This window comes from Thalassophryne amazonica, chromosome 12 (assembly GCF_902500255.1).
Source record: "Thalassophryne amazonica chromosome 12, fThaAma1.1, whole genome shotgun sequence".
NCBI lineage: Eukaryota > Metazoa > Chordata > Actinopteri > Batrachoidiformes > Batrachoididae > Thalassophryne > Thalassophryne amazonica.
Genome location: NC_047114.1, coordinates 37,148,590 through 37,173,982, shown reverse-complemented (window position 1 = coordinate 37,173,982; position 25,393 = coordinate 37,148,590). Strand labels below are relative to the sequence as shown.

Below are 25,393 nucleotides of genomic sequence, written 5' to 3'. Positions count from 1 at the left end.
GGCTGAGGGGAGAGAATCTGGAAAAAGACATGCTGTGGAAGAGAGCAGAGATCAGAGGTTATGGTAATTATGATCACATTAACCTAAAATAAACAGGCTATTTTGACTCCCACGTTTGCTCCTCAATAAAACAAAGTCTGTGTCAAGTTCAGTGGCTAAAGTCTAATCATGGCTGTGCCAGGATGAGCTGAGTAGGTTTATCTCAGCATGAGGTTGATTGGATGCTAGATGCCAGGTCCAGACTTGTTTCAACAGCAGGAGAAGCTCTGAGGGAAGCTGTATAACCACCATCAATCACAGCAGGTGACAGCAGCACCTGTGTTTCCATTTACTCAGACATATCCATTTACTTAGACCCGATCTAATACACTGTATTTTTTTTTAAAGTATGTTTGTTGGATTTTCTAAAAATATATTAATGTAAAGTTTAAAATGCATAAAACAGGGGTGGGCAACTTGTTCCAGAAAGGGCCAAGAGGGTGCAGGTTTTCTTTGCAGCCACCGACCCCACCAGGTGATTTCACTGATTAACTAATTCCATCTGTGCAGAATGATATTAATCAGTGAAATCACCTGGTGGGGTCGGTGGCTGCAAAGAAAACATGCACCCTCTTGGCCCTTTCTGGAACAAGTTGCCCATCCCTGGCGTAAAAACCTTCTTGCCTTGAGGCAACAGTGCAAAACACTAAGCTACCGTGCTGCCCTTCTATCAGATATTACCAAGGCGAAACACAAAGTTGGTTTTAGGTCCATGTGGTGGATCAGAATTCACCACATTTTCATGAGTTCATCTTCATTATATACCCTTTTAAACTGGTGAGTTAAAAGATGACAGCTTTTATTGTTTTTTTGTCATGTTTATCTATCTATCTATCTATGCTGTGCTGCATTTTACAGGGTATAATAGTCTCTTTGGAAGAGTATTTTTACTTATACAAAAGATTGTTTTCTATAGTCATGTCATTTAAAGCCAAGTATTTAGACGTTTGATTTAATTTAATTTGGTAAATGTATAATGTAAAAATAGCCAACATGAAAAACAGGGTGAAACACGAAAAAATGGTGAAAATATCCTCATTTTTTCAGTGTTGCCTTTGAGTAACACATTAACAGCCGTGGAAATGGTACACTTTACAACAACTAATTCCTTTTTTGAGTAAAGAGTGACTGTAAATAAATAAACGAATAAATGAATGTGGTATGTCACTGACTGTCTCTTTAAGAGTCACGGTGACGTAGCAGGAAACAAACCGGAAAAGGCAGGACTGTTTCGCGCCAAATTGAAACAACAGAAGAACGTGTGCGAGCAGCGTGAGAGGACAAAGGACGTGCACGTTGCAGACTTTTTTTTTTGTTTTTTAAAAGACTTTTCGCAAACTTGGAAGGTATGTGACGTTGAATAACAAATGTCCTTGGTGTTTGACTTATTGGCAGTGTGAGTTTGTGTTTTCGTGGGTAAGTTGTGAATAATTTGCGTGCAGCGGTCAACATGGAGGAAGCCAACAAGCTGCTCGGCTCAGGGAAGAAGCACCTGGTGATGGGGGAGGTGGTGGAGGCGGTCAGGCTGCTGCAGGAGGCCTGCAGCATTTTGTGAGTGCACTCGCCTTGTTTAAAACGTTTAATCACAACAAACCTGCAGAAACATAACGTGTGGAAGATGAATTAATCATGGGGGGGTTGCATGTGAGAATACCTCCTCCCCCCCAAAAATAGCTAAAGTCCATACTTGTCCACAAAACCTGTTTTTATGGTGTGACTTAATACCAAGGTTTCAGTGAAATACAGGCAAAGCAGGTTTACTTTTAGAAAGGTGTTTATATATATATATATATATATATATATATATAAAGAACCTTTTCTAAGTTTGTATAGACCTGAGCTTAAAAACTTAAACTTGATTCCCCCCCATCCTGCACATTTCATTGAATGTTTCATTCAAGGGCGTAGGTTTGGTCTCAGCTTTGATAGGGACAATACCACCCCCCCGGCCCCCCTGCCCACCACCACCACTCCCTAACCCACTCATACCATTAGATGCACAAGTACAGCATAATACATAACATATGATGACATAATGCTGAATAATTTAACACTTTATTTACATTATTAAGTGTGTAGGCAAACAAACAAATAGCTTAAATAACAAAACTGCACCCAAAATCACAAATCTATTCTATAGGCCTACACCTGAGAGAACAAGACAACAACAAAAAAATACTTGTGGACCTAACAAAAAAAAAAGTTTTTGCAACCAAGATGTATAATCTATTCTCTTCATCAATAATGCGGTTATAGGTATCTGGCAACCTAATTTGCCAAAAAAAAAAGGGCTTTCCAATGATATATGGTGTATTACGGTAAACGTAAGCCTGTGATGTCATAACGCAGAGGAAAAACACGGAAGCTTCACACTAGTGCGCCGCTGATTCTCATTACTGTAAGTTCTCATGTAAGCCCTCACTCTGAAAAATTTCAACACTGACAGCAAGCCAAGAACCCGTGCTTTCCAACAGTGTGCTATATGTTGCATATATTATGGTAAAGTGCGTTCGGTGACTTTTGAAACGAGGGAAAAGTATGAAAAAGAGTGCAAAAGTGACAGAAAAGTACAGAGACAGACAGCAAACATAAATGTAGTAATTTTTGAGGAAAAGGCAGGGTGTTAGTGTCATTTGTGAAGGTGTGTGTGTGTGTTTGTGTGGGTGTGCAGTTTATTTTAAGTGTGGCGCACAGCATTGTTGGCAAGCCCCCCCGCCCTTCTTGTTTTTCTGCACCGGAGCCACCCATCCTCTGCGCTCCGGGACCTCCCACTTTACAAATTAAGCACTGACTGCCACCACGAGATGCACTTTGTTTACGTTCATGTGAGAAGAACGTGAGCCAATGAAATTGCAACATGGGTAACCCTGTCACTCTGGCAAGTCAAAAACACAAAACGTGACGACTAAAATTTAGTATCGAGTTCGCAAAAAAATATTGAATGATTTTGTTATATCACAAAAAGCTAAATATTGGTAGGGACTATTTTGCCATCCCAAAATATTGGTTGTGACTTGTCCCTATGGTCCATATGCAAACCTACGCCCCTGGTTTCATTGACAGAAGTTTGAGATGTAGCATCCACCTCCATGTTCCAGAAAACTGGGAAGCCTGAAATGTCAGGTCTCCAGAAAACTTAATCAAATAGAGGTGCTGCCTATGATGATTTTTAAATCTGTACAGTGTGATGTTGTATTAGATGCCGTCATTTGCACAAATAATGGAATATGACACTTTTGTCATATTTAGCTTAAATTGGCTGAACTTGCAGCACTTGGAATAGATCTTCTTTCGGTTGCTCCTATTAGGGGTTGCCACAGCAGATCAGTTTTTTCCATCTCACCCTGTCCTCTGCATCTTCCTCTGTCACTCCAACCATCTGCATGTCCTCCCTTAGAACATCCATAAACCTCCTCTTTGCACTCCCTCTTCTGCCTAGTGGCTCCATCCTCAGCATCCTTCTCTCAATATAGTGCATCCGGAAAGTATTCACAGTGCTTCACTTTTTCCATTTTTTTGTTACAGCTTTGTTCCAAAATGGATTAAATTCATTTTTTCCCCTCAATCTACTCACAACACTCCATAATGACAAAATGAAAAGGTTTTTTTTTGTTTTTTTTTTTAGAAATTTATACCAATTTATATATATATATAAAAAAATAAGACATCACAAGTATTCAATGTTTTGTTTAATACTTCACTGATGCACCTTTGGCAGCAATTACAGCATCAAGTCTTCTTGACTATGATGCCACAAGCTTAGTGTACCTATCTTCGGGCAGTTTTGCCCATTCCCCTTTGCAGCACCTTTCAAGCTTCATCAGGTTGGATGGGGAGCGTCGGTGCACAGCCATTCTCGGATCTCTCCGGTGACGTTCAACCAGTTTCAGGTCTGGGCTCTGGCTGGGCCACTCAGAGTTGTCCTGAAGATGTCCTTTGATATCTTGGCTGTGCTTAGGGTCATTGTCCTGCTGAAAGATGAACCATCCCCTCAGTCTGAGGTCAAGAGCGCTCTGGAGCAGGTTTTCATCCAGGATGTCTCTGTACATTGCTGCATTCATCTTTCCCTCAACCCTGACTAGTGTTCAAGTTCCTGTGGCTAAAAAACATCCCCACAGCATGATGCTGCCACCACCGTGCTTCACTGTTGGGGTGGTGCCTGGTTTCCTCCAAACATGACACCTGGCATTCACACCCAAGAGTTCAATCTTTGTCTCATCAGACCAGAGAATTTTGTTTCTCATGATCTGAGAGTCCTTCAGGCACTTTTTCATGGAAGCCACTCCTTAATAAAAGGCACATGGCTTCCATTGGGCCACTCTACCATACAGGCCTAATTGCTAGATTGCTACAGAGATGGTTGTCAATCTGGAAGGTTCTCTCTCCACAGAGGAATGCTGGAGGTCTGACAGAGTGACCATCAGGTTCTGACTAAGGCTCTCTCCCGATTGCTCAGTTTAGTCGGGTGGCCAGCTCTAGGAAGAGTCCTGGGTGATCCACATTTCTTCTAATTACAGATGATGGAGGCAACTGTGCAATAGCGACCTTCAAAGCAGCCGAAATGTTTGTGTAACCTCCCCCAGATTTGTGCCTTGAGACAATCTAGTCTGAGGTCTACAGGCAATTCCTTTTGACTTCATGCTTGGTTTGCGCTCTGATGTGTCCTCTGTTGTTCAAATGTACCTCCCCTCTATCCACTGCCTGTCTCACCTGCTCACTGAATTTCACACAATATGTGCCTGACAGACTGACATCCTGTCCAGGGTGTACCCCGCCTTATGCCCTCTGACTGCTGGGATAGGCTCCAGCTCCCCCATGACCCTTAATTGAAGTAAGCGGTTGAAGAGCATGAATCTTCCTCCTTCAGCTTCCACAATCTGAGCTTTTGTTGAGCTCTGATTCTCTTCGGGCCATTGATGTCTGAGAAGGGTCTGTCATGGTGAAAATGGCCCATTATTTCAGGCACTGGGGGGTGGGTGGGGTGTGTTATTAGCTCATACCACCCTTTTGAAATATGAATATGCTTTGTGGTCCTTAGCAGTACTCCGTTCAGTGTTCTCTGGTTTGCGTCCACCAATGCTTGAAGGCTACTGTTCCACAGAAGAAGTGTGCAGGCTGGAGCTGTGTTGGCTGTATTTGTTTGTTAGCTAAACTTAATACTGCTTATAGCTGCCTGCACTTTTTGTGTGAAGGTCATGTTCAAAGGTTCTGTCGATTAAATGTTGTAGGTCCTTTGAAGAAAGTTTGTTCTAAATTTTGACTTTTTTTTTTTTTTTAAACTTAAAGCAAATGTGTTTCAAATATTTTATTGGTCTCATATGTTAGTAATAATTGGTATCTGTCCCGAAAAAGCCATGTCAGTCGACCCCTGAGTTAATTGTTTATGTTGTGCCTTGTTTTGAGAAGAAGAAATGTCTAACAGGTGGACCACAGTTCTTCAGGCCCTGTAGGGACTTAGTGGGGTAAAAAAAAGTATTTAGTCAGTCCCTGATTGTGCAAGTTCTCCTACTTAAAAAGATAAGAGAGGTCTGTATTTTTCGTCGTGGATACACTTCAACTATGAGAGACAAAATGAGGAAAAAAAAAATCCAGGAAATCACATTGTAGGATTTTTAAAGAATTTATTTGTAAATTATGGTGGAAAATCAATATTTGGTCAATAACAAGCAAGCAAGATTTCTGTTCTCATAGACCTGTAACTTCTTCTTTAAGAAGCTCTTTTGTCTTCCACCTGTTAACTGTATTAATGGCATCTGTTGGAACTCGTTATCTGTATAAAAGGCACCTATCCACAACCTCAGTCAGACTCCAAACTCAACCATGGCCAAGACCAAAGAGCTGTCGAAGGACGCCAGGAAGAAAACTGTAGATGTGCACCGGGCTGGGGAGAGTGAATCTACAACAGTCAAGCAGGTTGGTGTGAATAAATCAACTGTGGGAGCAATTGTAATAAAATGGATGACATACAAGACCATTGATAATCTCCCTCGATCTGGGGCTCCATGCAAGATGGCATCCTGTGGGGTCAAAATGATCATGAGAATATGAACAAAAATCCCAGAACTACACGGAGGGACCTAATGAAGGACCTGCAGAGAGCTGGGACCAAAGTAACAAAGGCTACACACTACGCATAGAGGGACTCAAATCTTGCAGTGCCAGGCGTATCCCCCTGCTTAAGACAGTACATGTCCAGGCTAGGGCTGTCACGAGTATTACAATATTCAATCGCGATTATTTTTCATATTCGATTACCGTGAATTATTTATTTTATCCACAGTTAGCATAAAACGACTCAGAATCTAACGTCATTGTGGCTGCAGCCTCGCTCTCGTCTTAAGGAGATCCGTCCTGCCGTTTGGACGGCCGATTAAAACAGCAGCCGTCTTCTCAAAAGCCGTCTAAAATGCGGAGCTGTCGGTGTGTGTCTGTGTGTATGTGTGCGCGCGCACGGAGTCAACAGGCTGCACGCACCCCCTCCCTGACTGGGAGGGGGTGCGTGAGGGAGATTCCTGAATGCAGGCGCGACACGTTACAGTCTGAGAACCATCAGTGCACAGCGAGCGCGGAGCAGAGAGGATTTTAACCCGAGTGAACATGTTAACAAAACCAAAACGTGAAGCTTTTACTTCTCTCTGAACTTTCTCTAAAGGTGTGATTCTGCCGTTACCATCCTGTTCACACCAAGTGCGTGTCGTATGCTGAATTTATGAGATCATAAGATGAAATAAACTGTCAAATATCTTTAAAAACATATTTAAAAATGAGAATATATGAATGAACTGAGCCACAAAAAAAAAACCCTGACATGGTGATGTGGTGATGTTCAGAAGCACAGATCACAAAAATCGTCTCCAGAAATTCCTAATCGTGACAGCCCTAGTCCAGGCCCGTCTAAAGTTTTCCAGAAAGCATATGGATGATCCAGAAGAGGATTGGGAGAATATCATGTAGTCAAATGAAACCAAAATAGAACTTTTTGGTAAAAACTCAACTAATCATGTTTGGAGGAAGACGAATGCTGAGTTGCATCCCATGAACACCATATCTACTGTGAAGCATGGAGATGGAAACATCATGCTTTGGGGCTGTTTGTCTGCAAAGGGGGCAGGACGACTGATCCGTATTAAGGGAAGATTGAACAGTGCCATGTATCGTGAGATTTTAAGCCAAAACCTCCTTCCATCAGTGAGAGCATTGAAGATGGAACGTGGCTGGGTCTTCCAGCATGACAATGATCCCAAACACATCACTCGGGCAATGAATGGGTGGCTCCGTAGAAAGCATTTCAAGGTCCTGGAGTGGGCAAGCCAGTCTCCAGACCTCAACTCCATAGAAAATTTGTTGAGGGAGTTAAAGTCGATGTTGTCCAGTGACAGCCCCAAAACATCACTGCTCTAGAGGAGATCTGCATGGAGGAATGGGCCAAAATACCAGCTACAGTGTGTGCAAACCTGGTGAAGACTTACAGGAAACGTTTGACCGCTGTCATTACCAACAAAGACTGTCACAAAGTATTGAGTTGAACTTTTGTTATTGACCAAATACTTATTTTCCACCATAATTTACAAATTCTTTAAATATCCTACAATGTGATTTCCTGGAATTTTTTTTTTTTTCTCATTTTGTCTCTTAGTTGAAGTGTACCTATGATGAAAATTATCTTTCCAAGTAGGAGAACTTGCACAATCAGGGACTGACTAAATACTTGTTTACCCCACTGTACTTTATGGTATCATGATCTTTGCCAATGCCCAGGCCTAGTATTGTCTGTGGAAATAGCCTGTTGACAGCACAAAAGTTGGCAATGCCTGGTTTTAAGTTCTTTGCATTGCATTTTAAGTCCATTGCAGTGCAGAATAATTAACATTACAGCGGGTAGTTTTTGCATAGTGTATTTGTGGGCACACAATGCCATAGTATACAAATGGAAACCACTTTGATAACATGGTGTACTAGCAATGGTGCCATTCTTACCCGAGGCCATCAAAATATGATCATTGGTATCACGGCAGCTTTGCGTCAGTCCGTCCGTCTGTGCTCAGCATAAGTCCAGTCATGGCATATTGCTGGCATATGAAGATAGATTTTGTCCATCTTGTAAAGAATTGGATAAATAGCTGCCTGCACCCTCCCTATTTATTCTTTCTACAGACTACTGCACAATCACGTTCTCACACTCACTTTACACTTATCTGCTAACTAACCTATTAATCTTTCTCTGTATGAGTGCGTAATATGTTTAAGTATGTATCGTGTCTAAATGTCAATGTGTGTGTATAAATGTATGATGGTTTATCTAATCTGACCTAAATCTCTCTCTCTGGTTGTCAATTGATGAAACTATATTAACATTCGCCAAAACTCTCCTCTAAAAAAAAAAAAGCCCACCAAGTACGGAGAGATTGTGCCCGTTTATAAGCACTACGAGAGTTTTCTAACTCCTGCCCTGAACTCAAATCCGTGTGATCTGATGAAGCTTTCACTTGACTTTTCACGGGGTGTTTCACAAGGTGTTGAAACATCTTGCAGTGACACTTCTCCTTTGAAAGATCGATGCAGTGTTGAGCCGTCTGCTTTGAGTATAACATCACTATTTAACATAAGTTTTCTTTTTCAGAGCTAAAACATACGGAGATACAGCAGACGAGTGTGGTGAGGCTTTTTTCTGGTGTGGCAAAGCACTGCTAGATTTGGCGCAGTAAGTGCATTGCTATTTATGCCCTTTTGTTTTGGTTTATTCCCTGTATTTCTGTGATTATTTTCTCTCCAGTTGAACTGGGAACTTGTTGCACACTTGAGTTCAAAAAGCTTGTGACACAGAGTGCATATTCTTAAGCGGTGCTGTTGTTGCAGAATGGAGAACTCTGTCCTGGGTAATGCTCTGGAAGGAGTGCCTGAGGAGGATGAAGAGAAACCCAAAGACTGTAATGTTGAGAGCACAGAAAACATTGATGGTGAGGGGTTCAATGTCATTTTAAAAGCGCATACGTGTAAAATGCTTGCCAGCTTTTTGTGGACCTGCCAAATATTCAGCTGTAGTAGTACTACTATTAAGTTTCACTACACCAGTAAATGGGCTATGCAGCTACTCTGCTTTGTCCACACCTGATCCTGTTTCCTCTCAGAGGATAATGTCCCTGTCGCACCATGACAATTTAGCCAGCGTATGCCAATGTATGGAAAAATACGCCAGATACGCTGATATACATATAAGTTATGGGTAAGTTATACATAAGTGAAGAGCGTGGTGAAGCACTCTGGTGTACGGCAGGTTTGTCAAAATTGTGGGCATGCGCAATATTTTCGGCGCATGTCTGCATATGGCTCATACGTGGGACATAAGTTGTAGGTAAGTTATGAGATTATTGACACGTCTTACTCCTAAATCGAAATGTGTCCATTGATTAGCTCAACAACTGAAAGCTGCAGTCCTCATGTGAACAGTGACTGGTTTTAATCTAAACCATTCACACAGAGTAAATATAAAGTCTTAACTTTAGCTGTTTGAGTCTGATTCATCGTCACAGCCTGACGAAAACGTATTCACGTCCTGATTTTGGAAAATTCTGAAAATCTCAGTTCCTTGTTGTGGCTGAAGAAACGTAGCATTAAAAAAAGTCAGTTTGTCTGCTCCCGATGCGTTTCTCAGCCTGAACCAGAGGACACCTGCGCTTTGTGCTGCAACAAGAAAATTAATTTATTTTAGAAGTTCGCAATGCCTCATTCATTTACATCAGCGTTTACCACAGACATCAGTTGATTCTTCAGCATTCTGTGCATGATAAAAATGAATTCCGTAGACATAAAATAAGAATAAAACACAATGCTGACATACCCTCGGCCGTATGAGCAGTCTTATTTGCAACTGTTTGATACCCCAGTGCCAAGTGTATACATGTAAGTAAAAAAAAAAAGTTTGTTTACATTAATTAAGCTGCTGTTGTCTTACTTACAATTTGTACACGTTCAATAAAGCCTCAATCATAAACAATATTTGTGTTTGAGCTTTTGACGAGCGGAAGTTAGCTTTGAGTTAGTGTGCACGCCGGTGTCTGCGAAAAGCCATTTAAATAACACTAGAGGTGTTATCAGGTTACAAAAACAGGGTCTTCTGTTTTAGAAGTGCTTATTTCTTGCTAATATGTGACAGAGGTTAGGAAACAGTTTGTAACTAGCTACCAGCCTGTCACCACGCTAACATCCACTAAATGTCTTGTAAATCAGTTCAGAGGTGTTATCAGGTTCCAAAAATAGTGTTTTCAGTTTTAAGTGTTTTTCTCACTAGCTTTTACAGAATATATGAGAAACATGTTATATAAACACATAAATGAAGCATTTTTAGAGAGACCTGCCACTGTCACAGTGCTGCTCTACTCTGATTGGCTGTCACCTCTGCCAATCAAAATTTAATTGGAACAGAATGTGACTTTTTAACCTCTTAAAATTGGTCAAGGTTAGCAATCTTTGAACTTGTCCAAGGTCTGTGTCCCAAGAATGTTCCCTGTCAATTTGAAGACTCTGGCAGTAATAGGACTGGACTTATGCTGAGCAGTCAGATGCAAAGTCTTCACAATACCTGGTGACCATATTTTATTTCTACCTGTACCATACTGACCCGGACTGCTCATTGGATATGGGGCTGTCAGCATACTCTGGCTAAATCGTCAAGGTGTGAGAGGCCTATAAGCAGAGTAGGTCCTGATCAGTACTTGGATGGGTGACCTGTTAGGAACACCAGGGTGTGTGTGTGTGTGTGTGTTTCTCCCCTTAAAATTGGAGTTGGATCAGGAAGCACATGCCATGTAATATGTGCTGTAGGGAACGCACTGGGGCAGCTGAAAGACTAACAGCACCTAAAATAATCTGCTGTGTATCTACATCACTTCTCCATCCATTAGATCTGTTTTTCTGAACCATTTTCTTTTGGTGGGTACAAGCTAACAAGCCTCACCTGAGCCCCCTTAAAAAAAAAAACAAAAAACAGATTAATCCCCCCCCATATTATCATCAGTTATGGTCTCTCCCCCCTCCCCTCCTCTTTACAACATCTGGGTTCCTATGGATTCTTCTCATCTTAAAAGGCATTGAATTTAATTTAAAAACAGACCTTAATTGGTATTGTTTGAATCAAGAAGACAAAGTTGGCTCGTTAGCTGTTGCTAACATTTAATGTTGGCTCGCTGGTCAGAAGGCAAAAGCAGGTGAAACTTAACAACATAGTACTCAGTAATACAGAGTCTTAAAATATCAGCATTTCATTGTTTACCGGACTCCTGATTTTTCGATTGTAGCATCTGTTTTTGTTTAAAAAAAAAAAAACTAGCGGGTTTCTTGTCCCTGTTTTTTGTGGTGGTTTATTTGAGTGATGCATTGACATGCCTTGTACATTTTGACATTCCTTTTTTGAGGACTCTACACCTCGCTGGACCTCATCCTCTGGGAAGAAAGCAAACCACGCTGATAACTCCTCGTCAGCCCATCTGTTGCGTCTACTCTCCATTTTGTTTCTTTTGCTAACTTTTACAAATTGGACTTGTTGCTTGCCGTCTTTTCTTGTGTGCCAGATCAACGTCAAGCCCCCCCACCCACCCAATGATTTTTCATGGCTGCTAAAAAAAATAATTGTCCCCACATAATGTCCTAAAAACCACCTTTTAGGGGTGCTCCCTGCACTCAAGGCATCTGATTTGTTGTACAAATTCCAGTGATGAAATGAGCAGATATTCATTGCAAAAGTTAAGACATTGAGGACAGGAGTAAATCTCTTACAAAATTTATTGATCTTTCAACAATTTTTTTTTTTGGGGGGGGGGGGGGGGGGGGGGGGTTGTAATAATATGGAATACTCTACTGTCGGCTAATTCTCTTACGTTTTCTCCAGGGAGAGCGTGACCGTCTGTCCCACACACCTCCAGCTGGTCACTGCACTGCATCAACATCAAACTACTGTGCAGATATTAATAACGATGTAACGTTGGCGGGTCTGCTTGTGGCTGCAGGGCTGAATGTCAAGTCGCTGATCCTTTCTAAATCTAATCTTGTCACACTGCTTATGACTTCATTGTTTGTTTGTTTTTTTTTTTCCACAGAAAAAACTAGAGATGAGTTGAGAGTTAAAGTATATGATGCAATGGCAGAGAAGAAAACTGAGGGGAATGAGGGAAGTGATGCAGAGAACACCACTGACAGAAAGCTGGATCAGGCTGTGGCGGAACAAAAGGCAGATAAAAAGACGGGTGATGTTGGTGGAAACAAAGGGGCTGAATGTGAAGATGAAAACCTTGAGAAGGAGGCTGAAATTCAGGCTGAACCTGCAGATAAAGAGCCATCAGAGGATTCTGCTAAAGTCAATGGAAGAAAATCACCTGGAAGAGAAGATGACTCGGCAGAGAAGAACCATGATGGAAGCAAATCACCTGGAAGGGAAGACGACTCGGCAGTGAAGGACCATGATGGAAGCAAATCACCTGGAAGGGAAGACGACTCGGCAGTGAAGGACCATGATGGAAGCAAATCACCTGGAAGGGAAGACGACTCTGCAGTGAGGGACCATGATGGAAGCAAGTCACCTGGAAGGGAAGACGACTCTGCAGTGAAGGACCATGATGGAAGCAAGTCACCTGGAAGGGAAGACGACTCTGCAGTGAAGGACCATGATGGAAGCAAATCACCTGGAAGGGAAGACGACTCTGCAGTGAAGGACCATGATGGAAGCAAATCACCTGGAAGGGAAGACGACTCTGCAGTGAAGGACCATGATGGAAGCAAATCACCTGGAAGGGAAGACGACTCTGCAGTGAAGGACCATGATGGAAGCAAATCACCTGGAAGGGAAGACGACTCTGCAGTGAAGGACCATGATGGAAGCAAATCACCTGGAAGGGAAGATGACTCTGCAGTGAAGGACCATGATGGAAGCAAATCACCTGGAAGGGAAGATGACTCGGCAGTGAAGGACCATGATGGAAGCAAATCACCTGGAAGGGAAGATGACTCTGCAGTGAAGGACCATGATGGAAGCAAATCACCTGGAAGGGAAGATGACTCGGCAGTGAAGGGTGCCATTGATGGGAGCAGCGTGCCTGAGAGCGGAGACAAGGGAGATGGTGCCTATGAGGCCAAAGATGAGAATGAATTGCTGGAAAAGCAAGAAGAATCTGTGAGCAAACCAGAAGGAGCTGAAGGTGACTTTCTCTGTACCTGTTCCTAAAACTGCTTGATGTAACTTTGGTCATTTGATCTATGACACTTTGCCATTTATGCTTCAGCAGGTGATGAAGAGGGAGGAGAAGATGTGGAAATGACAAGTGACACAGAAGATGGAGAGGCTGTTGAGAAGGTACGCCCAGACTGGGCTTGGCATGCAGTTGTCTGCAGGTATTGGGTTTAGCTCAGTGTTCCACGTGAATGTTCTTATTTTCTGTCCAGGACAGTGACGAGGAAGAGGTGGGGAACTTGCAGCTGGCCTGGGAGATGTTGGAAGTAGCCAAAGTCATCTACAAAAGGTGCTCTGCACAGCAAGTCACAGCAAATATATATATATATATATATATATATATATATATATATATATATATATATATATATATATATATATATATATATATATGCAGTTTGTATACTGTAACTTTTTTTTGTCTAATTTTTGTTTTTCAGGAAAGACACAAAGGAGGATCAGCTCATGGCAGCACAGGCTCACCTGAAACTGGGTGAAGTTTCTGCTGAATCAGGTACTACAGACCAACATGTTGCTGATCAGCCAACTGTAGCTTAGTCGCATTAATGGATTAGTGCATTTGTAGACTTCACAGAAAATACACAAACCCTCCAGACTGAGATGTAAATATAAAGGATAACTCTAAATTCACTTTAACACAGAACCTGTCACAGTGAGGCTCTTATTCACACTGATTTAAAGATTCAGCATGCCCACAATCCATCCCTGAAACTGAAGATCAATCACAGGCCACAAGGAGGCTGAATGTGTGACCCTTTAGTCCACCTGGCACTCAAGTGTCATTTAATAACTACAGGGCACTCTGAGTGTGTCCCTCAGCAGAGCGTAATGATAAAATCTGAGACAAGATAGTAAAGTAATAAAATGCAATCCCAGACAGTCGTGCTTTGTCCTAAACTCGGTGGTGCACATGCCTAACTGAAACAGGGCTCCTGCAGATCCTTAATTTTAAAAAGCACTGACTTTATTAGTCTAATAATAAGGCCTTAATTGGAATTAATGTCTTAAATTAGTCTTTCAAAAGACTGAAACATGCCAAAAGAATTAGTTTGCATTGCAGTTAAAAAAAAAAATCAAAATAAAAGGCAATCTATTTTTATAGTTCAGTGTTTGTAACAGAACCTTCAACATCTGACCAAACGCAGACAGGAAGGGAGGCCAAAATTGGGGTAATATGGTCAAACTTTCTTCTCTTAGTCAGAAGTTTAGCATCAGCTTTCTGAACCAATTGAAGACCTCTGATGCTGCACTGCAGTAATACATAAAATAGGGCATTACAGTAATCTAATCTGGAGGAGACAAATGCATCAATCAATGTCTCTCTGTGAGCCATAGTCACACGAGGATTCCACTAACTCTGTCTGAGGCCAGCAGGAGTCGCTGTGCATGGGGTAGACAATAGGCCTCACTCCCCTGACAGCCAAAGGATTCTCTGGCCACTCAGGACAGAGCCCTAGGTTTTGGCGTTCTGGCTAGAGTCCACCTCCCATGCCAGAGATTGTGAGTTTTGGTCCAGAGGAGAGCAAGTGGAGGAGTTTTAAAAAAAACAAAAAAACAAAAAAAAAAACACAATGAAAGCTGCTACACTCAGTACTGATAGCAAGCATTCCTAGTTGCTTCTCTGTGTAGGTTGAGGGACACTGGGATCAAAGGTCACCCCAATGTTTTTCACTATATCGCTGTGACATGACACACAAGTCCAGTGTTAGCGGGTCAAAGTAATGTCTGTGTTTTCCAGGACCAGTGATCACCATCTCGGTCTTGTCGGTTTAAAAGTAAGAAGTTGCTAGACCAGTTTTTCCACTGAAGCCAGGCGATCCTCTAAAGTCCTAGTGTGGGTGAGAAGATCTGCAGTTATTGGCATGTACAACTGACTGACATCAGCATAGCAATGAAAAGTAATCCCAAAACACCTTTATCTGCCCAAGAGGGCCCTCAGCAGAAGGCCTAAAATGCACCCCTGCAGCACCCCATATTTATTGGTGCAAGATTTTAAATATGGTTATACAAGACACATTGAGAGTCGAGATAAGCAAGATATCAACCATGAAAGGACTTTGTCAGTGATCCCAAAATATTGACTGGGCTCTCGCAGGGCACTCTTTCTTTCAGCCGCTGGTGTGTGCGAATAGTTGTAGTGACACGTGTACGAGGCAGCTCCAGTTTTTCACAAATGGCATGCAATTCCTCCTTCATGCGCTAGTCGGCTTAAATCGTGTTGTGTGAAGGGCCCTAAGATCTAACAACAGCAGCAGCACTGTGGTGGTGTCGGTCCATTGCAAGCAGATGATCATTCATCACTTTAGTAGGTGCCGTCTCCGTGGAGTGGTGTGTTCTAAATGCGGACTGCGGCGGCTCAGGTTATTTTCAGCAAGCTAAATCGCAAGCTGCTGTGAAACCACTTTTTCTAGAGGTTTAGAGCAGAAGGCTAGATCAGATATCTGTCTGTAATTTCTCAGTGAACCTGGATCTAAGTTAGGTTTCTTAAGAATGGGTTCGATCACTGCAGATTTAAACTTGTAGAAACAGAACCTGGGGTTAGTGACAAGTTTTTAAAGATCCTTTTCCACCGCAGATGCCGCACTACTCGGCTCGACTCTACTCTGTTTGGTTCCAGGTGTGTCTTTTTCCATTACAAATAGAACCTCCTCAACATGGTCGGGGTCATCAGAGCAAACTGCTGTGAGATTTGATTTATACGTGACATAAACAATGGAGGATTCTGTGTTTGCCAGTGGTGTCAAAAGTACACACATTTAAGTAGAAGTATAGATACTGCAGTTTAAAAACAGATGCCACTATATGAATTGAAAGCTTAATTTAAAAACTGATTCGTTCTACATGTGGCTCAAGACCCAAAATTACCCCCCAACACCACCTGCAAGAAAATGTTTCAATTCTAGAAGCTCTGAAATGCAATCTGGGACTATTCCAGACAATAAACTGGAGTGAGTGCAGCATCCATTTAGAGAAGGGAAAAAAAAGTTACTCAAATTCATTCCAGTAGTATTCTGCTCTTACTAGGATGCAGCAGTGTTCTAGTTTGGCAGATAGTTCTGGAGAAAATCACTGAAGAAATTAACAAATTGAAAATATGGTTTGACCAAAACAAACTGTCATTAAATAAGACGGATGAAGTGGAGGTGTAAGAGTCACTAGGTGTTCACAGGAAACATTTATTTATGTATGTTCATTGTTAGTTGCTTTTATGTTTTCTGTTGTTTCTATTCAGGTTCTTTTTGCCTGTTTCTCTAAAATTGTATATAATAATCATTAGATTATTAATATATAAACAAAAATAAATTCAAGAAGTATTACAATTTGAAAACAAATGCACCCGAACGTGATGAGAGCTGCAATTGCTTAATGCTAAGTTTTAACATTGAAAATGCCATAGACATGCTAACGTGTTAGCGCTGCTCCTGTTTTTAAGTTATAAAATACATCAACTGTTTCAGAAGACCATAACAGGTCGGTTTAACATAGAAAAGGTAAATAATACTCACAGAAGTATGCTCTTTGGGGTTTTAGCAGGGGAAAATTAAGCGCAAGAATAAACGAAGCAATAGGTCGAAGCATTGCTTCAATCTGCAAACCACTGCTTCGATTGGTTCACGGTTCAAAGCAAAGCCGTGCTGCAGAAAGGTTGATCGCAGGCCCACAGTTTAATGTTTTTATGTGTGTGTGTGTGTGTGTGTGTGTACGTACGTACGTACGCGTAATGTGATTGTCTTCCCTTTTGAGTTTTTATAATTTAGACGTTGCTGGAAAGACTCCAGAGTTGATAAAGAGCATAATAATTGGAAGAACAGTCCTCTAAAAAAATGTAATGTACACTCTAATTTATTCTGGTAATGTGTAATATAAAAATCTGTTGAAATCTAAGTGACTTTATTTACCCAAAATTTAATTGGGGTCATAATTTGACAAATGTGAAACCAAGGGCATTTTTCTTTGAGAAACTAAGACTAGTAACAGGAAATTCGTTGTTCACTTCAGTAGTACTGCTGTTGGAACTTTACATTCATGAATAGAGCTCAGTCTTGGTGTTAAAATCGAGTCCAAGCAGCAGTTTTTTTTGTTATTTTTTACTCTAGCACGTATGTTACAGAAACTATTAGATACGGAAGATTAAAATTTTGTATTTTTGCTGTTTGCTAGAAAGATGCAATTTGCTAAAAGTTTAACACTATTGTGTGATTGACCATTGGAGGCCTTTGAGTTGATGTGGAATGACCGGCTAATCTCAACAGGTGGTAAATGACTCTGGTCTCAGTAATAGGTGAGTTCTGCTTCTTCTTCAGGAAACTACACTCAAGCACTGGAGGATTTTCAGGAATGTTTGAAGCTGCAGCTGAAGTACTTGGACTCGGACAGCCGTCTGCTTGCTGAGACGCACTACCAGCTCGGTCTGACCTACAGCCTGAACTGTCAGTCCAGCCAGGCCGTCGAGGAGCTCAACGCCTCCATCTCTGTTATAAAGAGCAGGCTGGGTAACCCATGAGCCTTTTTCATTTACTGTATAGGCTAACATTTAGGTCACGTTATGAGCTATATTTGACAGTGAATGAACACTATTTATTGGTAACTTTAATTTTCTTTATGCATACTTTTAATTTTGGCTTCACTGCAGTATCCTAAGTCTTCCTAATTCCAAACCGTAACATTGCTCATTTGTATTCCAGACAAACTGCAGGAACTGATCGATAAAGCTGAGGGCCCTGAAGATCTGCCAGACGAGAGGAAGGAGATGGAGGAGCTGAAAGCACTGTTGCCAGAGATACAAGAGAAGGTGGAGGATGCCACAGAAGCCTTGAAGACCTCAAGCAGTGATGCTGAAGCTGTCAAAGATGTCCTGGTAAGTGAAGAATGGGTTAGTTTTCAGTTGGTGTTGTAAACTGGTTTAAACCAGTGGTATGGCTCATGCAAACACAGAATAAATCTGGTTGTGATGTGGTACAGATAAACAATTAAAAACCCAAACAGACTATGGGGTCGACTCTGTTTCATACATGCAGCTAAAGACTGTCATCCTAAACACAGAATGTAAAATACATGTAATTACTGCGCGCACACAAACTGTATAACAAGAAAACAAGCACATACACACGTGCACCTGCCAGTAATTTGTACCTTTACAGTTAGTTGGTTGAGTGTTGATTTGATGAATTTTGTAGAATAATTAAGGTCACTGACAAATGACCTGCGTTTTAGAAATTTAAAAACAGCCAGCTGTGGCACCAACTTGGCCCACCGCATTGGAATTTGGGTAAATGGAATATTGAAGTTTAAAGGCGAAGGTTCATAATTCATGCAGAAAAAAATCATTTTATTTATTTTTTGCTAATTGGATTCAGGTATTTTTGGGGGCAGGGGGTCGACTAATGCACACAAAAGAATCTGTGGGCAGTGAATCCTCCAGCTGCCAGGGAATAACTTATTACAAGAATTAACTTAAGTGGATGGTCCTTAGAGTCTTGATGAACTCCTCTAAGAGACTTGTTTGAGATGTCCTCTTCAAATTTGGTCAAAGCCAAATGAATAAGGAACTTTGTCCGCTGCATTGCTTTTTTTTTTTTTTTTTTTTTTTTTTTTTTTTTTTTTTTTTTTTAACCATTGCACTAATTGTTATAAAATGCGTTGTTCACAGAGAATAGTTTTTGTACAAAGATACATAAATACACCACATCTTGTTTAGGAAAAATGGCAAGCTTTAAAACTTAATAGCTGCAGGAACAGCTTGCCAGTAGATGGCGATGTTGAGCAACAATAGTTTTGCAGCTAAGATTCTTGTTTGAAGGTGAATGTGGTCTTTTATCTTTTGTTTCAGGGTGGTGGTTCCACATCCTCAGGAGTCCCCGACTCCACTGTGAAAAACGATGACTTCTCATCCAGTTCTGTAGTAAGTTACGTTTGCAGAAGATAAGAGTTTGAAGTTGCATGCACATAATAGTGCTCTTTTTTAACACTGGTGTGGTACGGTTTGTTTTGGCTGCCTCTCTTGGTAATGAACTTTCACTTTGGCTGAGTTCTGATCTGAAGACTTATTGTCCACTCAGACGGAGACCACGTCAGCTGCTGGAGTCGCCGCTGGAACCGGACAGACCTCTGCGGTTCCTGTGACTGACATCTCTCACTTGGTCAGAAAGAAGGTGAGGGCAATGAAATGGCTTAGTTATGTATAATTGCATCAATCCTCTTAAACTGCACCGATGTTTGATGACTGTCTCACTCTGTTAAACCTGCTGTACTTCAGAGGAAACCAGAGGAGAGTCCGATGAAGGCGAGTGAGGAGAAGAAGGCGAAACATGATGATGATGAAAGCGATGCTGATGCTGTGGAGGAACCTCATTCTAACAGCGTGGATGCCAACGCCAGCAGTATGAATGTGGAGAGGTACGAGTTATGTGACAGCCTTTAAACTGGGCGGATAAACCGCATCAGCCTGTGTTGCTCCTGAGCGATGTCATTATTTGCAGATAAACCAGACAGTGGCTGTACTGGGAACCAGGTGGGCAAAGTGTGAACAGGGTGTGTCTGAAGGAATTTTTCTCTGTTCATCTGTGTCAAATAACCGTTTAAATAAATTTACGTCAAATTTTACAGATTGAGATATTTAAAAAAAAAAAAAAAAAATCAGAGGTGAGTCCTGTTAGATTTGCAGCACTACTTTCTTCGATTTAAGACTTCAGATGTTAAAGGTCAAGCCACTCATCACGTTGTCTGGAGTAATATTCATCCATATGTGGGTGATCGTTAGCTGGATTAAGTTGTTGGGATTCTGCTGTAATCCTGGATCTTGAGGTGCTTCAGTATAGATGCTGTATTACAACAAACCAGGTTTGTTCCACGTATTAATAACAGCGTTCATATTAGCCCTACGTTAAGTTTTTCAAATTGTCATTTTGTCTTTGGAAGACCGGCAGAAGAGACTACGTTCACAGCAGTTTTCTTTTGACTTTCGTTGTTAAATTGTGATTTTGGTAAAAGAGGGCACAGGCTTAAAGTAAAAAGGCTCAGCAGTTCGTTACCCGGTGTTGCCGAACGAACGGTTCCCCCCAAAAAACTGGCCGGCCTTTTACATCTGTGCATGTGCCATTAGCCGCGGTTCACGGATTTAAAAACGCTTTTCTGCTTCAAACTGCACTCCCGTCATCTATCACAGTGACAGATAACTAAAGCTTTTGTACAACAATCATTTCCACATAAATTTAGCATTGTTTCATCATAAAAGGTGGGGGAAGCAATCAAAGTGCGGCTAAATGAGCTGCAAGCTGATGCGTTCACTGCGTGTTGGACATTTCAAAGCGTCACGGAATTTCGCTGAGATACTGCTTAAAACTGACTTTAGATTGACCTTTATCATCTGAGGGTTAATAATCCCATTAATCCATTTGATTGCTTTGGGTAAAGACACTGTCTCAGATGTGCTGCTGTGGTCCGAAATGACGCATGGGCAGATGCAAAAGGTGGAACAATTTTTAGGGGCGGACCGTTCGGTCTGCGACACCGGTTCGGAACAAACCCTGTATGGCGTGCATTATTTACATGTGATTTGATGTAGTCCATTGGTGCAGTTTATTGACACGAAGTGGCTCAAAAATCTAACTGATTTGTTCTGGTAGATGCTGATGGTTAAGGAACAGGTGCCAAATTGGGAGTGGATTTTGGTGGTCCTTAACTAGTACAGTGTACCTTTTAGTAGGAGTATTCCCCCCCATCTGATGTGTGTGCCACTCTTTGGCACATCAAATTCTTAATTTTATTTATTTTTTTAATTTGCTGATCTCCTTTACTTGATTATAATATTAGTGAATTCCTTCATGTCCTAAGAGAAGAAGCTGGGGAAAGCACTACCACCCTCGACTGTGTATGGAAATTGTAGAGTTTGGGGAATTAAGTAGGGGAGTTGCATGTGCCTGGAAGTAGCATTCACGCAATGCATCATGGGATAGTCTGTATGCCTACATGTTAACAGTGGATCATTAATAGGATATATTTTTGTTGTGAGCAGAGTGCTGAAGTGGGGCAGTTGGTATTGCGTCTGCATCATGTGAAGCAGCAGTCGGAGTAAATAAAAAGTCTGACCTGTTGCGTCCTTTCAGATGGATTCATCACATCCCGACAAACTGTTGTCCATGTAAGACGCCCTTATTTTGGAAGAGGGCATCTGGAAAACAATTTCTATTCTTATCGTGAAAATAATAAAAGAAAGCGTGTTGAGAATAATTGAGATGCACCTTCATGTATTGAGAGTGACGGATGTTGTACATGTAACATAAGTGTACATGCATGTGGGAGATTTTTGTCAGTTTATAATTGCTGTCTGTCACATTTGTCTATTACAGCAGAAACTGACTTGCAGCTCGGTATCTGAGGCATGTATTAGCAGAGTCTGACACTTTTGAAGCATTGCTTCATTTTACTTCACTTAGAGATCCGAGCCCATAACTCTATGGCTGAGCCAGAGTTATGTTATAGGCACAATTCTCGTATTTCTATAATATAACTCGATGGGCCGAGCCCGACTCACGAAGCATTGCTTCGTTTGCAGAGCTGATTCCCACTCGCTGCTTCATTTTGCTTCGCTTTCAGAGAGCGATGTGAGATTGGTTTTAAGTGTCAAAGTTGAGTTAAATCCTTCATTATGAATAGTCTGCTCTGTTTGTTTGTATTAATTCAATGAAAAGTCAGTTAGCTTCAACATTATTTGAAATAAAGCATCTGACATAATTATACCATTAAAATGAGTTTGTTTGGTTGGCTTGGTGTACCACCAGGGGGAGCCCACGTACCACCAATGATACGCAGACCTTCTTCTTTGTCTTTCAGCTGTTCCCGTTAGGGGTCGCCACAGCAGATCAGTCGTTTCCATCTCACCCTGTCCTCTGTATCTTCCTCTGTCACACCAACCACCTGCATGTCCTCTCTCAGCACATCCATGAACCTCCTCTTTGGTCTCCCTCTTCTCCTCCTGCCTGGTGGCTCCATCCTCAGCATCCTTCTCCCTATATACCCTGGGTCCCTCCTCTGCACATGTCCAAACCATCTCAATCTCGCCTCTCTGACTTTGTCTCCAAACCGTCCCACCTGAGCTGTCCCTCTATGTTCATTCCTAATCTTGTCCATTCTTGTCACTCCCAAAGAGAATCTCAACATCTTCAGCTCTGCCTCCTGTCTTTTTGTTAGTGCCACTGTCTCTAAACCATACAACATAGCTGGTCTCACTACTGTTTTGTAAACTTTCCCCTTCACTCTTGCTGATATTCTTCGGTCACAAATCACTCCTGCCACCTTTCTCCACCCACTCCACCCTGCCTGCACTCTCTTCTTCACCTCTCTACCACACTCTCCATTACTTTGAACAGTTGACCCCAAATATTTAAACTCATCTACTTTCACCACTTCTACTCCTTGTAACTGCACTATTCCACTGGGCTCCCTCTCATTCACACACATGTACTCAGTCTTGCTTCTACTGACTTTCATTCCCCTTCTCTCCAAAGCATATCTCCACTTCTCCAGACTAGACTCAACTTGCTCTCTACTCTCACTACAGATCACAATGTCATCTGCAAACATCATAGTCCATGGGGACTCCTGTCTGATCTCATCTGTCAACCTGTCCATCACCACTGCAAACAAGAAAGGACTCAGAGCTGATCCTTGGTGTAATCCCACCTCCACCTTGAATGAGTCTGTCATTCCGACTGCGCATCTCACCGCTGTCACACTATTCTTGTACATGTACTGCACTACCCTAACGTACTTCTCTGCCACTCCAGACTTCCTCATACAATGCCACAACTCTTCTCTTGGCACCCTATCATAAGCTTTTTCTAAGTCCACAAACACACAATGTAACTCTGTCTGTCCTTCTCTGTACTTTTCCAACAGTATTCTCAGAGCAAACATTGCATCTGTAGTGCTCTTTCTCGGCATGAAACCATATTGCTGCTCACAGATCTTCACCTGTTTTCTAAGCCTAGCTTCTACTACTCTTTCCCATAACTTCATGCTGTGGCTGATCAGCTTTATGCTTTACCAGTCATACTACCAACATTCAAAGTCCCCACTCTCATTTCCACCCTTCTAGTTTTCTTCTTCTCCCGCTGTTCGTGGCAACGTTTTCCTCCTCTTCTTCGTCGTCTTCGACCACAGTTTGAGAACTGTGTTCATGCTGTGGCTGATCAGCTTTATGCTTTACCAGTCATACTACCAACATTCAAAGTCCCCACTCTCATTTCCACCCTTCTAGTTTTCTTCTTCTCCCGCTGTTCGTGGCAACGTTTTCCTCCTCTTCTTCATCGTCTTCGACCACAGTTTGAGAACTGTGATAATGGAGGGGTAAATTACACACATTTAGGTTTTATATTGAATATTTATAGAATGCTTAGTATTTGGGCTTTTTCCACGGGGGGGAAAAAAGGAGATGATCATGGCTGTGCATGTGTGAGATGACTCAGATCAGTAGGTGTGCGCTGGCTGCATCGTCTCTGTGCTGGTTTGGTGGAAGTGGTTTGAGTGGAAAAACTGTTGGTGTCTCGATGCAAGTTTTCTGGCTGCTGCCGACTCAGTGGGTTGGTGTAGACTAGACTTTACTAAACTTTATTTCCAGCCTTCCAGTAATCTGAGTCCACTTGTTTCTAAGCCTTGCATTCTTAGGGAAAAACTGTTCATGTGTTTGTCCCTGAGATGGTTATTGAAGCATCCAAGGACATAAGTAATCTCTGGCATTCTGTTTGCTTTGTGACTGTCTGTGCCTTCAAAGCAGGCGCACATTTTCCACAATCTCCTGCGGGGCCAAAATTCAATAGGATGGCTGTACAATCTCCCTATTAACCAGGTGTGTGAGTAAGAGTGTGACAAGGATTAATGGATCCTGGATCATCCAGTTTATTAGATCTTTTATCTGATGGATGAAGAATAAGACCCCGGAGCAGCAACAGGACAACACAAAGTGCTGCCAACACACTCTCATAATGCATGTAGAAGCCTTCATCCAGACTAACAGTGTAATTTCTTGTCAGGGCACCACAGGCTCACTGCCCCTAGTGGTTAGAATGTCCAACCACATTGTGCAGACTAAGATGTTTATAATGTTTGATCTCAAATTTCAGTAGGTGTCAGGTTTGTGCGACTGTCCCTGATGATGTGGTCTTTTCTTGCAGTCTGTGAAGAGGATCTCCACCTGTTTTGTCTCCAGCCAGTGAAGGACTGACACCAAACTCCAGATGTTCCACATGTTTTCTTGTAAATATGTTGATCTGTTCCCAAGTCTGTTGTTGTTCACTTGTGTAACCATGAAAGTTCATTAAAAGTTAGATTTGAAAACTTCTTAGTAGGAAGGATCTTGGTGTCAGATGTATTTTCAGCCTTAAACACTCATCTCCAATGGCTCATCCGGGATCAGGTTGCAGGGGCAATAGCTCCAGCGGGGGACCCCCAGACTTACATTTTCTGGGCCACATTTACCACCTCTGATTGGGGGGTATGGCGGCATTCTAGGTGTGGTGATGTAATCTCTCCACCTAGTTGGTCCTGGGTCTTCCCTGGGGTCTCCTCCCAGCTGGATGTGCCTGGAACACCTCCCTAGGGAGGTGCCCAGGACTTGTTTTTAATTAACTGACTCTTGAGGATTGTATCTCAGGGTTAGACTTTATCACATTATCATGGTGCTTTGTCACATTAATGGTGGGCAGTTAAACTTGTTCAGATTACTTTAAACAGAAACACGCTGACAACTATTATGGGGGATAATGGTAGTTTAGTCTGTGTGGAAAATGAAATGAGTAAAAGCATCCAGTCTCACTTCTGTGGGCAGCTCTTAGATTTTCTTTATCAAATTTTGCTTCAAATGTCCATTATGAGAATGGTAATTTTTATCAACTTGACAGGTTGTTGGGATGACAGAATTCACTTCAGATATCTGACTTTGGGTTTAAAAAAAACCCCATGCATTAGTAAATATTTCTCACAAGGACAGAAAGGATAAGTGTCTATGATCTGTACCGTTTTTGCATATTTAATACAGGACACAATTTGTACACACTGAACAAAGTGTAAATGCAACGCTCTTGTTTTTGTTCCCATTTTTCACAAGCTGAACTCAAA

The 25,393-nt window shown here is 41.8% G+C and overlaps 1 protein-coding gene across 2 annotated transcripts; it reads left to right on the top strand.

Moving 5' to 3' along the window:
- The first annotated feature begins 1,276 nt into the window (after positions 1-1,276).
- LOC117522422 (histone-binding protein N1/N2-like) lies at positions 1,277-24,616 on the top strand. 2 transcript variants are annotated; one of them, XM_034183820.1, is made up of 14 exons: positions 1,277-1,385; positions 1,482-1,590; positions 8,660-8,740; positions 8,896-8,996; positions 12,132-13,226; positions 13,311-13,381; positions 13,471-13,547; positions 13,699-13,772; positions 17,584-17,772; positions 17,965-18,137; positions 19,110-19,181; positions 19,339-19,431; positions 19,536-19,675; positions 24,451-24,616. In XM_034183820.1, exons 2-14 carry the CDS (start codon positions 1,490-1,492, stop codon positions 24,455-24,457), a joined length of 2,274 nt encoding a protein of 757 aa, XP_034039711.1. In that variant the 5' UTR covers positions 1,277-1,385; positions 1,482-1,489; the 3' UTR covers positions 24,458-24,616. The 2 variants fall into 2 exon arrangements, with proteins under 2 accessions (XP_034039711.1, XP_034039712.1); XM_034183821.1 differs by lacking the exon at positions 24,451-24,616 and having other exon boundaries at positions 19,322-19,431.
- The last annotated feature ends 777 nt before the right edge of the window (positions 24,617-25,393 follow it).